Raw genomic sequence first — 14,096 nt, forward strand, 5'->3', positions numbered from 1 at the left:
GTCTCCTTTAGCCTAGCCGGTATAAGCGTGGGACTTTAAACATGGCGTGGGACATGGCTTTTCAGCACTGAGGACAGTATAACAGAATACATCGAATCCACAATGACGCCCGTCAAGAATTCAATACATGAATCTCGCCAAAACGTTTAGAACGAAAGGACTCCACTAAAAATTAAATATCATCGCGTCTGAAAATGATGAACTAAAATCAATTTCAGTTAACGCCTTTCAGTGATAACTACGTAGTCGCTCATACAACACATTCAAAGTGGGACCACATGGGCTTAGCGATAAACGTTCAATTCTTTTACAAGGAATCCCTTGCTCGATAACAGGTCATGTGAGTTTGTGATGGACAACACCGTTCATAGATCTTTTCAGGTTCTGCCATCTCCTCTCACATTAAACAGATTTTACTTGGTCTTCGCCCATGCAACTTACTCCTTAATACAAGCTTAATGGTACTTTTTAAAGTACTGCAAGTTAGAACTTAGTCTAAGTTAATTACTCAAACCTCTCAAATAAACAGGAAAGGAAGTACAAAGAAAGGAAGTGACAGCAAAGCCCGGAAATAGAATTGGGGGAGTAGGCAACTTACGAGAACAAGCAAATTACACAAGCAACCAGTTATTTCTTATCATACATCCTGTATCTAATTTCTAAGCTGTTGTGGTTGTTAAGATGTCTGTGTGTTGTTTTCTCGCTGTCCGAGAAGTGGATCATGGTTGTCTCTCATAAGCTTTTCGTGGTGTTCGTTTCTTTGTGCTTATCACCTACCACATGTAAGTTTATTTAGCTAAATTACAGCTTACTTTATTTGTTCTAGGCATTTATTTATTACATATTTATTCATTCAGACCTGCAGGCAGACCGATTTTTTAGAGTGGACAATGACAAACATAAAGGAACGCCACAAAACTGTTTATTTACTATTTTATTGTTTACAGACACTGGAACAGAGCCGTATTCTTCCGGCTCCGTGGTTATTCTCTGTTTGGCAGTTCGTAAATTTGGCTTTTTTCCTGAAAGAACTGGTTTTGCTCAAGGGCACAAAATAAATAAAATTAAATCTTTTAGTTTAATGTCCCATGTTTATGCCCTCTAGGCTAAGGGAAATGGATTATTAAGCAAATGAATGGTGATTGAAGAAATAGTGGAAAGAGATTGCGAGAAAAAACGGGAAAACCTACGGAAACGATGTTCTCCACCACAAACTTACTTGACCGGGAACGAACCATGGAACCCCCACACACCAGAGGTAAGCGCTCTACCACTGAGCCACCGCTCCTCTCTCACACACAAAATAGATCATGGATAACTGAAACATACACTTTCTAATGTAAATATTAATCGTTACTGCACTGTACTATTAAGAGAAACCCAGAATTATAGTTTGCCAGTGTGCCAGTGTACTTGCCAGTATGAATGATTTGACACAAAATACTCATTTTGGTAACAGTTGTCCATGAGTAAGAACCATTTTAATGAATTGTGTCAAATCTGGTTCGGGATGTGTACAAATCTTGCATGAATTAAAAATATATAGAACATCAATAGATATACTTCTTTTGCATCAAGCTTAGAAGACAATAAACGAAACTGAAATTAAACCCTCTGAAAGATCAGTAAAACTGATAATGCAACCACGGAGGGAAGAAAAATGAGTAAGAAGGTAAACTAACAAATAATATTTCCGTTTACTTCACACAAACTATGGTTATATATCTTTTAACATAGCAATCAGTAGTATTTTTGGGCAATATTCAGATATGTAGAAACAAATAGCAAATTATGCTCATCTTTAAAAGGAAGCAAAGCAGACAAGGATGTCATACAAGCAAGACGGAACAAACCATCAGGAGCAATATAAATTGTTATTTTTGCCTCAAGCGTACCAAAGATACTGTATATTGCTCTTTATCTAAAATGTAATGCATACATTATTTTTTCGATCATGGAATATTGCTTTGTTTCAGTCGAAGATTAAGAGAAAGCCACTTAAAAATAATTAAGATTTTTCATTATCTTAGTTTTGTTGTACTCGTTTCATAGATAAAGTCACGAAATCCTCACCTTTAGATTCTGACTCGTTACTTAAGGTAGAAAATTAAGGGCAAAAGGCATAACAGGAAATTTCCACGAAGGGCAAAAGCCACGCCACGCTCCTTTTCACCTTACATTCTTTGTTGTTTATTTTTTGAACTTACATTTATAAAAACAAACAACTGAAAGTTTGAGCGGTGGATGAAGGGTGTGCCAAGATCCCCCTGACTACTCCTTTACTATGGGTATGCTTTACAATTTATTTATGTTTACAGTTAACGCTTTGTATTACATTAATACAACTATTGTTTGAAAGTGCATATATTATCTAGTTCCACGCCTTTGATGCTTGTCATGGTGAAATAATAGGGTACTTGAGTTTGAAATTCTCAAAATAAGAATAGGACAGCGGGAGATGGTTGGCACATCCAGCGATATCATTTTACGTTAGTTTTTTTTTTTTTTTTTTTTTTTTTTTTTTTTTTTTTTTTTTTTTTTTTGCGGCAAGTCAACCCAGAGCTGTTGTTGCGCAAATTCACTACCTTACTGTGATATACTTTATTGAACTGCTAGTCAAATGTGTCCGATATTTTGATCTTATTATCTTATGAAATTCAGTGAAAGGAAATTTCGCACTGTGCAACTCTCCGTTAACCTATTTGTTTGTGACCTTTTATAGTAAAACGGTTCTACTCACTTGTAACATTTCCCAAGTGTAACACTCCGATTTTGATAAAATTTGACTGGTAGATACTATAAATGAAATAAACGAATACGTGTTTTTTATTTTCTGTGGAAAGACGGTTTTATGGGGTAAAAGCCCCCACCCAAAATTTTGAAAGTCGACGCCCGAAAAGCAAGAAGTAAATGAAATTGTACACATCTATTGTCGACGTAAAATGAGGGGAATACGGGAAAATGAGGGAAAATACGTTTCGTATTTTCTTGGAAACAAGCGGTTGGGTGGGACACGGCCCCTTCCAAACATTTGATCACGAAATATCAAAACTGGTAATAACAGTATGTCAGAAGTGCTTAAAGAACATGAAGAATTACAACGAAACTTTGTATATGGACAATACGCAAAAAAAATAAACGAATTTATTTTCTACGGAAAATCGCTTTTAGGGGTAAAAGCCCCCGCCCAAAATTTTGAAAGTCGACACCCGAAAGGCAGGAAGAAGTGGGCGTAAGTGAACGAAATTGTGCACAGATAGTGTATACGTAAAATGAGTAGGGATGGGCACGAGTCGAGCCGAAACTTGACTCGACTCGAAACTGATTCGAATTCGATTCAAGTTTCCAGTCGAGTTAAAGATTATTTTCTCAAGTCGAGTCACTGTTTTCCAGGCTGAGTTTCGAGTCGAGTCGAGTTTGATAAATGGCTTGCTCATTCAGTTCGTTTTTACTCGTTTTGAATTCATGGCCTAATTACATCTGAAAGCGAAAGCCATGAGAAATGTAAGCAGTAATGTGAAATACTTCTGGTGTTGCTCACGACAGCGAACACTACTCACATCTCGTTTCATCTCGATAATGAGACAATAGATTTTTATAACGAGACAGCCTCAAATATTGTGAGCATCAATATAAGTAATATATATACTATATTCCTTACCATCAAGGCTGATATTTGCACGGTCAAATTTTTTTAGCCCAAGCAGAAGTCCAACCCGGGTTATGATGCCAAGAGGCTCGGCTCGATTCAACTGAGCGAACAGCTGAAGCTGGCTCGATTCAATTGAGGCAATGGTGTGAGCCGGCTCGTTTGAGACAAGCCATCGACTCGGCTCAGATGAGCCATCGGCTCAAGTCAGCTCCGTTGAAATGAGTCCATCGGCTCAGTTCGACTCGGCTCTTTTGAGCCAATGGCTCAAACCGGCTCGTTTGGGGTGAGCCATAAGCTCGGTTTGGTTCGGCTCGGGTGAGCTATCGGCTCGAGCCGGCTTGGTTCGGTGAGCTGTTGGCTCAGCTCACTTCTCGATTCGGATCGATAGTGAATGAACTGTGAGCCAAGCCGCTCAAGCCGTTGACAACCTTGAACTCGGGCCAAGCAGTTTTCAACATGTGTGTCCGGCGCCCTATAACTTTTAACAATTTTTAGCACGAGCCCAAATACTTGCTCATCCGGAACTCAAACCCAGGACCTCGTGAATATGTTCTTGCCTCCTGAAGACTTCTCAACGCCCGAGTTCGGCAGTCAACTAGGTTTTAGTATTCAGATACAAACCGCCTATCTTTCATGGTTATAATAAAATAATAATAGCAATAATAATAAGTTGTAGTAGTAGTAGTATCATTGATAATTATGTTGTATATGTAGGATACTTGTAGAGAGTACTTGAAACTACACATAAAATTCAGTTCGATTTGGCTCGTTTTGGCTTGACTTGACTCGGAACTCGACCCAAATTCGCGTCGAGTTTCGAGCCGAGTTCTCGAGTCAAGTTCAAAGATGTCTATTTCGAGTCGAGTCGAGTTTCAAAGAAAACTCGCTCGTGCCCATCCCTAAAAACGAGAGAACACGTGTGTCATGCTTTTCCAAAATGGTTGGATGGGCACAGACCCCTTTAAACCTTTGATCATGAAATGTCAAAAGTGCTAATAACAGTATGTCAGAAGTGCCTAAAGGACATGAAGAATTGCAATGAAACTTTGTGTAGGTACAATACGCAAAAACTAAATATATAAGTGTTTTCTATTTTCTGAGGGAAAAGGTTTTAGGGGGCAAAAGCTTCCACCCAAAAATTTTGATAGTTGACTCTCAAAAGGTAAGAAGAAGTCATTGAAGTGAACGAGTTTGTGCACAGATATTGTAAACTTAAAATGAGGGAATATGTGTTTCGTATTTTCCTGAAAAAAGAAAAACAGGTGGGTGGGGCACAGACCTTTGATTACAAAATATCACAAGTTCTGATAAGTATACATACAAAGTGCCTAAATTACATGGAGAATTGCAATCAAACTTTGTTAAGAGACAATACACAAAAAAAGAAGCAAACACGTGTCTTTTACTTTGTGCGGGAAAACTGTGTGGATGGCAAGGACTCTCCGAGAAAAAGTAAATATTACCGCAGAAGCGCAGGAAGGAGTGGGCAAAAGCGAATGGAATTGTGTAGGGATGCGCACGAGTCGAGACATATCTCGAATCTCGACTCGACTCGACTCGAATTCGAGTCGAAACACACTTTGTAAAATTCGAGACGAGTCGAGACATACGTATATCTCGACTCGAATTTTCGAGTCGAGACAGCTTGTAAAAATCTCGACTCGACTCGATTGTCTCGAAAATTTTTCTATAATTTTTAATATTATTTTGAAGAAAGTGCTCGCTCAGAAACACTCTGCACGAGAATTTCGGAAACTGCAGGACTTGTCAGATGTTCGAGGAGTGCTGTGGTGATTGTCTTCAGCAAGTGGCGAAACCAAGGGGAAAAGACGTCCAAATGTCAAGGTGTTGGGTGCCCCCACCTCATTACAGATGTCGAACGTCGTAGTCTGGGCAGACTGGTAAAACAGAACAGGCGGCGAACTGCCTCGGAACTAAGATCAGAGTTTAATGCTGGGCAAAGTACAAGTGTGTCTGAACTAGTGTTATCAAATTTCCGGAAATTTTAAACCTGTTTTTTAAAAAACGCTTTTTTCGATTTTCCGGAAAAATTGAAAAAAAAAATAGATATGTTTGTATTAGGTTAATTTTACTAGTAATGATATATCTTTTATTTTCAAACACGCGAAAAATTTAAGTTCAAAAATTTCAATATTGCGAATATTAAAAAATAGCACTCGAAAATAAAACTATTCCAATTATTATCTATATATTAAAATACTAGATTTACGCGTATATGTTTTTCCTCACAGAAAAGTTTATATGTTTGTCTCCAATCATTTCAACAATGAGATCTCGAACCCACAAGTGCTAGAAACGTGCCGTTTTCATTTGTCGATTCCAAATTTTATGTAAATTGTCCAGTTCTAATTGAATATTTTTGTATAAAAGAACATGGCCATTAGTTGTTTATTACATTTATAGGGGTACACAAGAAGTACTTTGGGGCGCGGTGGCTGTGGTAGGGCGTTCACCTCCGGTGCTTGGGGTCCCTGGTTCGATCCCAGATCGCGCCGTGTGGACTTTGTGGTGGACAAACACCATGCTCGTGGGTTTTCTCGGGGTTCTCCCGTTTCCTCCCACTTTCTTTATTCCACCATTTCATTCATTTCTCATCATCACCGTCTCCTTTAGCCTAACCGGCATAACCTTGGGACGTAAAAGTAAAGATTTCATTTCACTAGAAGTACTGAAATTTTTGAAAAAGCATTATACCCTACGAGTTATATATTCCAACATCACATAGTTGTATATAGGGGTTGTATATCTGTCAGATGACCAAATGATAATGAAAACGAAGGATAACTATTTCTCCAGTCTAAGATTAATCTTCATTGTTTGGAGAGGATTTTTTTCAATAAACACCATTTATCACCGACATAATTAATTGTGTGTGTTCTTTATTTACTTATTAAATAATGCATGCAAATACATGCATACACGATATGGGCATTCAGTAAATGGATACCTGAATATTTGAATTCAATTATCTATACAAGTCGGCTACGCGTCTTTTGTTTTGGCCACGGGTGCAGTCCAAACTACTCTTTGGGATGAGCTTCTTACCGGATGTGTAGCTTACCGAAGGACCACACAGATGTTATCGAAACTATTTGTGCTATTGTTTCTTTGTATGCTTTGGCAGAAAGTTCTGTATATATCGAAGCCCGCCAAAGGGAGGGGCTAAACCATAGTTTGCAGTTTTATCCAGTGTAAAGCAGGATTGAAGCCCATTTTATGTAGTGTATAATTGAGTGTGAAGGGGGGGGGGGGAGTTTCCTGCCTGGATCCTCCTCTGTATATATATATATATATATATATATATATATATATATACATGATCCAAAATGGCCTCGAATCCATACTCGCTGAGATGAACAGAAGATCCGTTTAAATCCACAAATTCAGCCCCATTAGTACACTAAGGGGGATGGTGACATGTAAAGATAATTGAAAATCATCGATATTAATGTCGAATTCATAGTTTTGGGGCTTTACAAGTTCATTAGTGACAATTTTGGTGCCCTTTGTGTCCAAAATGAAACGTATTCTCCCCGTGCGAAGAACGGATATTCTGCTAGTCTGTAATAATAACTAACGGAAGTTTCATTTAATACATTTCTCGCTGCTCAAATTTACTCACTTGTGCGGTATATGTGTGTAAAGTAGAATTAAAACCTGTTGCTTTAAGTATTTTCCCGTTAGCGAAATACATTGTATATACAGTAGGACGTCGATAACCCTAACGTCAAAAATCCGAACGCGGTCCCTAGAAGCTTTTTACATTTTGTCTTAACGCTAGCGATAAACAAACAATAGCGTCTCCATCGACGTTATGTGAAGTCAATGTTTTTACAAAAGTTCATTTATATGTAATTGTTTGTCATGTACTTTTATTTTTTCTTAGGCCTATAAGTTTTAAGTGTGACTTACAAGAACAGTGTTATTTAGAGTACAAGCTAGTTCTTCAAAAACATTAAATGTAAGTAGCCTTATGTACCGTATTGTAATTACTGTATGTACTGAATAACCACTATATCGATAGAAGAACATACCGTACAGTATATCTAAGCCTAAATGGCATTTTCTTGGTCATTTTCGAAAATCCGAACAATTTGAAAATCCGAATACCTGTGGTCCCAATTAGTTCGGACTTTCAACTTCCCACTGTATATGTTGCAGACATGTTACAGCAAGTAAGATTATTAGCATCAGGCCAACAAATAGTTTTTAAACTACATTTTCCTGTTTTTGCCAATATTTCCGAACAAAAGATTTTTTCTATTGGTTTCAAAATTTCCGGAATTTTACATAGAACAATGAAGATATCTCTATGAAATATATGTTTAATTTAACATATTAACTAAAATGAATCTGTGATTAAATGATGATTCTGATAATACCCAAATTTTCCGTTTTTTCCCCAGCTCGGGAAAACAGTAAAAAAACTGTTTTTTTAAACCCAAAATTTCCGTTTTTTTCACAGGCCTTTACAACACTAGTCTGAACACAAAGTGCACCGAACACTCCTAACGATGGCGAATGTTAACACCACGACATCGGCAAGTATAACTGTAATGAACACGTGACCATCGCCACTAGACCTTGGCACAATGGCAGAGCGTTACATTGTCTGATGAATCCCTATATCTTCTTCATCATGACGATGTGAGTGTGCGAATCCGTCGTGTTCAAAGGGAACAGCTCCTTGACCTTTGTACTGCGGGACGGAGACAAACTGACTGCGGATTAATTATTATCTGGGGAACATTCAGGTGAGCATCGATGTGCCTTGTGGAGCTCGAGCAAGGTACCATGACGGCCGAGGTGTCGCACGCTGCTTGCAGACTACGTACACCCCTTCATGACGGCCATGTTTCCCATCGGTAGTGGCATTTTTCGACAAGATAATGCACTATGTCACAAGGCCAGGAGTGTGATGGAGTGGTTCGAGGAACACAGGAGCGAGTTCCAAGTGATGTGCAGGCCCCCAAACTCTCCGGAACTGAACCCAATCGATCACATCTGGGATGTGATTGAACGTGACGTGAGGGTGCATCACCCCTCCCCGGAATTTACGGGAATTAGATGACCTGTGTGTGCATACGTGGTGCCAACTCTCTCCAGTGACCCACCGAACAACATTGCAACCATGCCAAGACGCGTTGCCGTTGTTATTCGTGCCAAAAAGTGAACATACTAACAATTAGGTAGGTAGTAATAACGGTCTGGCTGATATGTGTGTATATTTTAACTCGTATATTTTGTCTCGACTCGAATTCGAGTCGAGTCGAGTCGAGACAGCAACATATTTTAGAGTCGAGACACGAGTAGAGACAACATTTTCTCGAGACGAGTCGAGACAGGCTTAAATCTCGACTAGACTCGACTCGTGCGCATCCCTAGAATTGTGCATAAATATTCTATATGTAAAGCAAGGCAATACTTGTTTCGCAAGTAGCTAGAGGGCGCAATGTTCAGTTTTTGAACTTGAACACTTGAGGGTAGAAGCACGACACACTCGAAATTCACTGTATTGATTCCTACTTTTAGGTCATCTATCTTTTCCTAAAAGCTAACTATTTTCACACTAGCTGTTTCCTACTTATAGCGTATTTTATAGTATTTCGGGGGGCGCCTTTAAACTTATAATGATTTCCCGCATAAACAAAAACAAGTGTCGATTTATTTTCTGTTTACTATTGATGTGTCAAATTTGAAGCAAATCATTTCGGGACACTTTGGAAAGACAAGTTGTCTTATTTTACATATACAATAAACAATTTAATTCGCTTCAGTCCACTCCTTAAAGAGCTTCTGCGGTAATATTTACTTTTTTCGGAAGGGTCTTGGCCCTAACACTTTTTCCGCACTAACTAAAAACACGTGTTCGCTTATTTTTTGCATATTGTCCCCATACAAAGTTTCGTTGAAATTCTTCATATCCTTTAGGCACTTCTCATGTATATTTATTTGCACTTTTGATATTTCATAATCAAAGATTTGGAAGGATCTGTACCAACTCAACCGTTTCCTTCAAGAAAATACGAAACACGTATTCCCTCATTTTACTTCTATAATGTTTGTGCACAATGTCATTCACTTCGGTACATTTCTTCTTTCTTTTCGGGCGGGAACTTATAAAATTTTGATTGGGAGTTTTTCTCCTAAAACCGTTTTTTCCGCAGAAAATAAAAAAACATGTATTCGTTAATTTCATTTGTATAGATACTACAATTTTATCAAAATCGGAGTGTTGTGCTTGGGAAGTGTTACATGCAGCATATAAATCTACATAATTACACACACACACACACATACACACACACACACACACATATATATATATATATATATATATATATATATATATATATATATATATATATAGGGTGGGCCATAAGTCCTTTACCACCCCTTGTAAAATCCGTGTTCGTGGAAAATAGTGAACAACTACCATGTAGTAACATAGAAGGCCGAGGGGGAAGTTGGATTGTGATGGTGACCAAGATGGCGGTTATCTTGAAAGCCGCCATCTTGAATTTACGTCAAGATATTAAAATGGGAACATGGTCATGCAGCACATAATTTTAGACTAGAATTTAACGGCAAAAAGATTTGAAGCATCAGTACACTGTCATCTCTGAAAAGATTCGTATTCTCAGTTTTTCAGTTTATTACCTTTTATGTTAAGTTAATAACTGCTAACAGTTGCTACTAGCCCATGTCACTCTTCAGGAATTTACTACGAAATGTTCGCAGGACACTTTTCTAAGTCCTAAATCTATGCGTGAATTATTTCTTTCGTCTCATTATCCTTATTTTAGAATGGAAACTGAATATGCTGAACGTGAATATGTTTCGCTGTCGTCAAGCGTAGAATGGTCGTAATAATTGTAAATAAGGTTCTTATTATTAAATAAAACACAGAACTATCTATTCCACGTAAAGCACAATATAATACAGTAATTAACCAACATGATAATCACTAACGCCCGCATAAGTAAAAACGGCCCCGCATTAAAAGAGCGCAGGTCAAGATATCTCCGAGTCAACAGGGCTCGGGTAAAAGAGTCCCGAGTAAAAACAGCCTGGGCCAAAAGATATCCGTGACAAAACGGCCCTGCGTTAAATGTGCCCGAGTCAAAACGGCACCACGTCAAAGGGTGCCGGGTCAAAGGTCTTGCAACAAAAGGCCCTTAGTTGAAAAGAGGCCAGGTCATAATGTCTTTTTCAAAAGAGTCCGGGTAATTGGCCCCCGCGACAAAATGCCCCAAGTAAAAACGGCCCCGGGTCATGAGATCTCCGCGACAAAAGGGAACTGAGTCAAACGGGCCCGAGTCAGTACGGGCCCTGGTCAAAAGGGCCGCGAGAAATTGGCCCTGGGTCAAAAAAGGCCGGATGATATGAGCGGCCTCAAAAGGGCACGGGTCAAAAGCACTCCGCAACAAAAGGGCCTGAGTCAAAAGGACCGGTTTCTAAAGGACACGGTCAAAAAGCGAAGCAACAAAAAGGCCCGAGTCAAAACGGCCCAGCGTCAAAATTGTACGGGTCGAAAGGGATCAAGATAAAAGGCCCTGTGTCAAAAGAGCCTGGGTCGAAAGGACCCCTCCTCAAAAGGACCCGAGTCAAAACGGCCCAGCGTGAAAAAGGTCTGGGTACAAAGGTCTCCGCGACAAAAGGCAATGAGTCAAAACGACCCCGCGTCAAAAGGGTTCGAGCTAAAAGGGGTCTGCGTAAAAAGAGCCCCGGTCAAAAGTATCCCGCCTCAAAAGGGTACGGGTCAAATCGGAACAGCGTGAAAAGAGCCCAGGTCGAAATCTTCTAGCGACAAGAACATCCGAGTAAAAAAGAACCTCGTGTTAAGAGAGCTCGAGTCAAAAGGGCTCTAAGTCAAACGGGCTGTGTCAAAAAGGGGGCCCGCTACAAAAATACCCGAGTCCAAAAGGCCCCGGTCTAAAGCTCTTCGCAACAAACGTTCCCGGATCAAAATGGCCCCTCGTCAAAAGAGCTCGTGTCAAAAGTGTCCTGCGACAAAAAGACCCGAGTCAAAATGGACCTGCGTCAAATAGGCCCATATAAAAAGGGCTCCGCGTGAAAAGAGCCCAGGTCAATAGGGATCGGATAAAAGAGCCCCACGACAAAAGTGCCCGAGTCTAAAAGGCCCGGGTTCAAAAGATCTCCGTAACAAAAGGGCCCGAGTCAAACGGCCTGTGTGAAGACAGAAGGACCCGAGTCAAAATGGCCCCACGTCTAAAGGGCTTAAGTAAAAAGGGCCCGAGTTAAATAGGCTTAAGTAAAAAGGGCCCTGCGTCAAAAGACTCCGGGCGAAAAGATTCCGCCTCAAAAGGGCCCTAAGTCAAATGGACCCGTGTCAAAACGGGCTCCGCTACAAAACGGCCTTAGCCAAACGGCCCGGGTCAAAAAGTTTCCGCAAGAAATGTGCCCGTTTCAAAACGGCCCCGCGTCTTAAGTTCCCAGGTCAATAGGATCCGCGAGAAAATGACCCGAGTCAAAGCGTTACTACGTCAAACGGACCCGAGTAGAAACGGCCCCGCGTGAAAAGGAGCCGAGTCAAAAGGCCCGGCGACAAATGGTCCCTAGTTCGAAGAAGACTGGGTCAAAATGGATGCAACTCAAAAGGGCAGTGTTCAAACCAGCCCGGCTAGAAAAGAGCCCTCCCCAAAACGGCCCGGGGCATAAAGGCCCGGGTAAAATGGTCTCCGCGACAAAAGTGCCCTAGTGAAAATGACCCCGGGTCAAAAGGGACCGGGTCAAAACAGCCCAGAGTGAAATGTCCAGGTCAAAAGTCTCCGCGACAAAAGGGCCCGGGTCGAAAAGTCTCGAGTTAAAAGTTTCCGGGATAAAACGACCCTGCGTGAAAAAGACTCGGGTCATAATGGTCCCGCGACAAAAAGAACCGAGTCGAAATGGCCCTGCGTCAAACGAGCTTGAGTTTAAACAACCCCGCGGCAAGAGAGCCTAGAAAAAATAAAAAAAACATTCGCGATAATGTTCCCTCGCCGGTTTTGAATGCTTAAGGCACCGGATGAGAGTTACGCGGCTGAGCGAATGTAAAAAAAAGAGCCCAGGTCAAAAGGTCTGCGGGTCAAAAGGGCCCCGCGAGAAAAGTCTCCGAGTAAAAACGGCCCCGGGTCAAAAGATCTCCGCGATAAAAGGACCCGAGTCACAACGGCCCCGCTACAAATAGGCCCGAGTCAAAACGGCCCGCGCCAAAAGGTTTGGTGAAAGGGCCCCGCGCCAAATGGGCCCTACATCAAAAGAGCCCGGGTCAAAAGGACCCGCCTCTAAATGACACGGGTCAAAATAGCCCCACTACTAAAAGGCCCGAGTCAAAATTGCCCCGCGTCAAAATTACCCGGTAAATACGGTTTCACGTGTAAAATGCCTGAGATCAAAGCAAGAATGAAAATCAGACATGCACGAGGGATAATATCCCCTTCTCAAGTTGAATTGATTGTGCAAAAGAAGGAAAAACATCTTTATTTATTACCAACAAATAGTAAATTTGAATAGTGATATTAATTTTGTTTTTTGTTAATTGTTTTGCAACAATCTCTATCGCATAAGTCGTTCTCCATCAAAGCTCGCTTGCACTTCCGACTTTCTGAATCATACTTTATCTATTATTGACGTTCCCCTTAGTTCTAAAATTCCATCTCCACCCCTGGATCAAATTATAGGATGAAAAATATTCTGTGGAAAAGATTAGTTTCATGTTGCTCTGAGAAGATATATGTGAATCTGTATACAGGGCATTGGGACAGAACAATAATAACGACATGCGTGGACGCATTGATTTGGAGTGGATTTTTTCTTCTGAATACTTATATCCTTATAGCGAATATACACTTGACACAGCGTATCATTTAAATCTACGCAGTACGTGAATTCCGCCATATTGCATATCACACAACATTGTTTTAAATGTAAAATGTTATGATTTTACACTTCAACCTAGTCTTGAATATTCCCACAAATGAATATGTAACGCATTTCTGACACGTCATCTGTTTGGGACAGGGAGTGCTTTTTGACATATGTAACTAATAGAAAAAAATGTCGTGACAGGGCAGTGAAAAGACGCATGGACGGAGGAGAAAAATTGTTACAATTTGGAATGGGTGTAGAAACACCGTTAAATGATTTAGTGCACATCATGGCCGCCATCTTGAATTCTGTATATTGTATACTACACAATATTTTGAAATAGATAGAGGTAGATTCGTGTCACATAAATTGATGCTAGAATCTTGATACAAACTACCTTCATCGTCCGTTTCAAGAGCATCGAAGTCTATATTACTTATTATTTCCGTAATCCCCCGGGCGAAAATACTCCACTATCATAAGAACCAGTCTCGGTGTTATAGCCAAAAGCTCAACTAAAAAGAGGATGGTCTATCCTATGCAAACTACAAGA

The 14,096-nt window shown here is 40.3% G+C and overlaps 1 protein-coding gene across 3 annotated transcripts in view; it reads left to right on the forward strand.

Annotated features, from left to right (window-relative positions):
* Positions 1-660: 660 nt before the first annotated feature.
* The window catches only part of LOC145676206 (uncharacterized), a 631,920-nt gene continuing 618,484 nt past the window's right edge, over positions 661-14,096 (forward strand). For all 3 annotated transcript variants that reach the window (XM_081747127.1, XM_081747126.1, XM_081747125.1), the window contains exon 1: positions 661-782. In XM_081747127.1, coding sequence (XP_081603253.1) covers positions 722-782 — 61 coding nt within the window. In that variant the 5' untranslated portion in view covers positions 661-721. The remainder of the gene's footprint in view (positions 783-14,096) is intronic.

Source organism: Thermobia domestica, chromosome 18, assembly GCF_964235325.1.
Source record: "Thermobia domestica chromosome 18, izTheDome1.hap1.1, whole genome shotgun sequence".
NCBI classification, from domain to species: Eukaryota; Metazoa; Arthropoda; class Insecta; order Zygentoma; family Lepismatidae; genus Thermobia; species Thermobia domestica.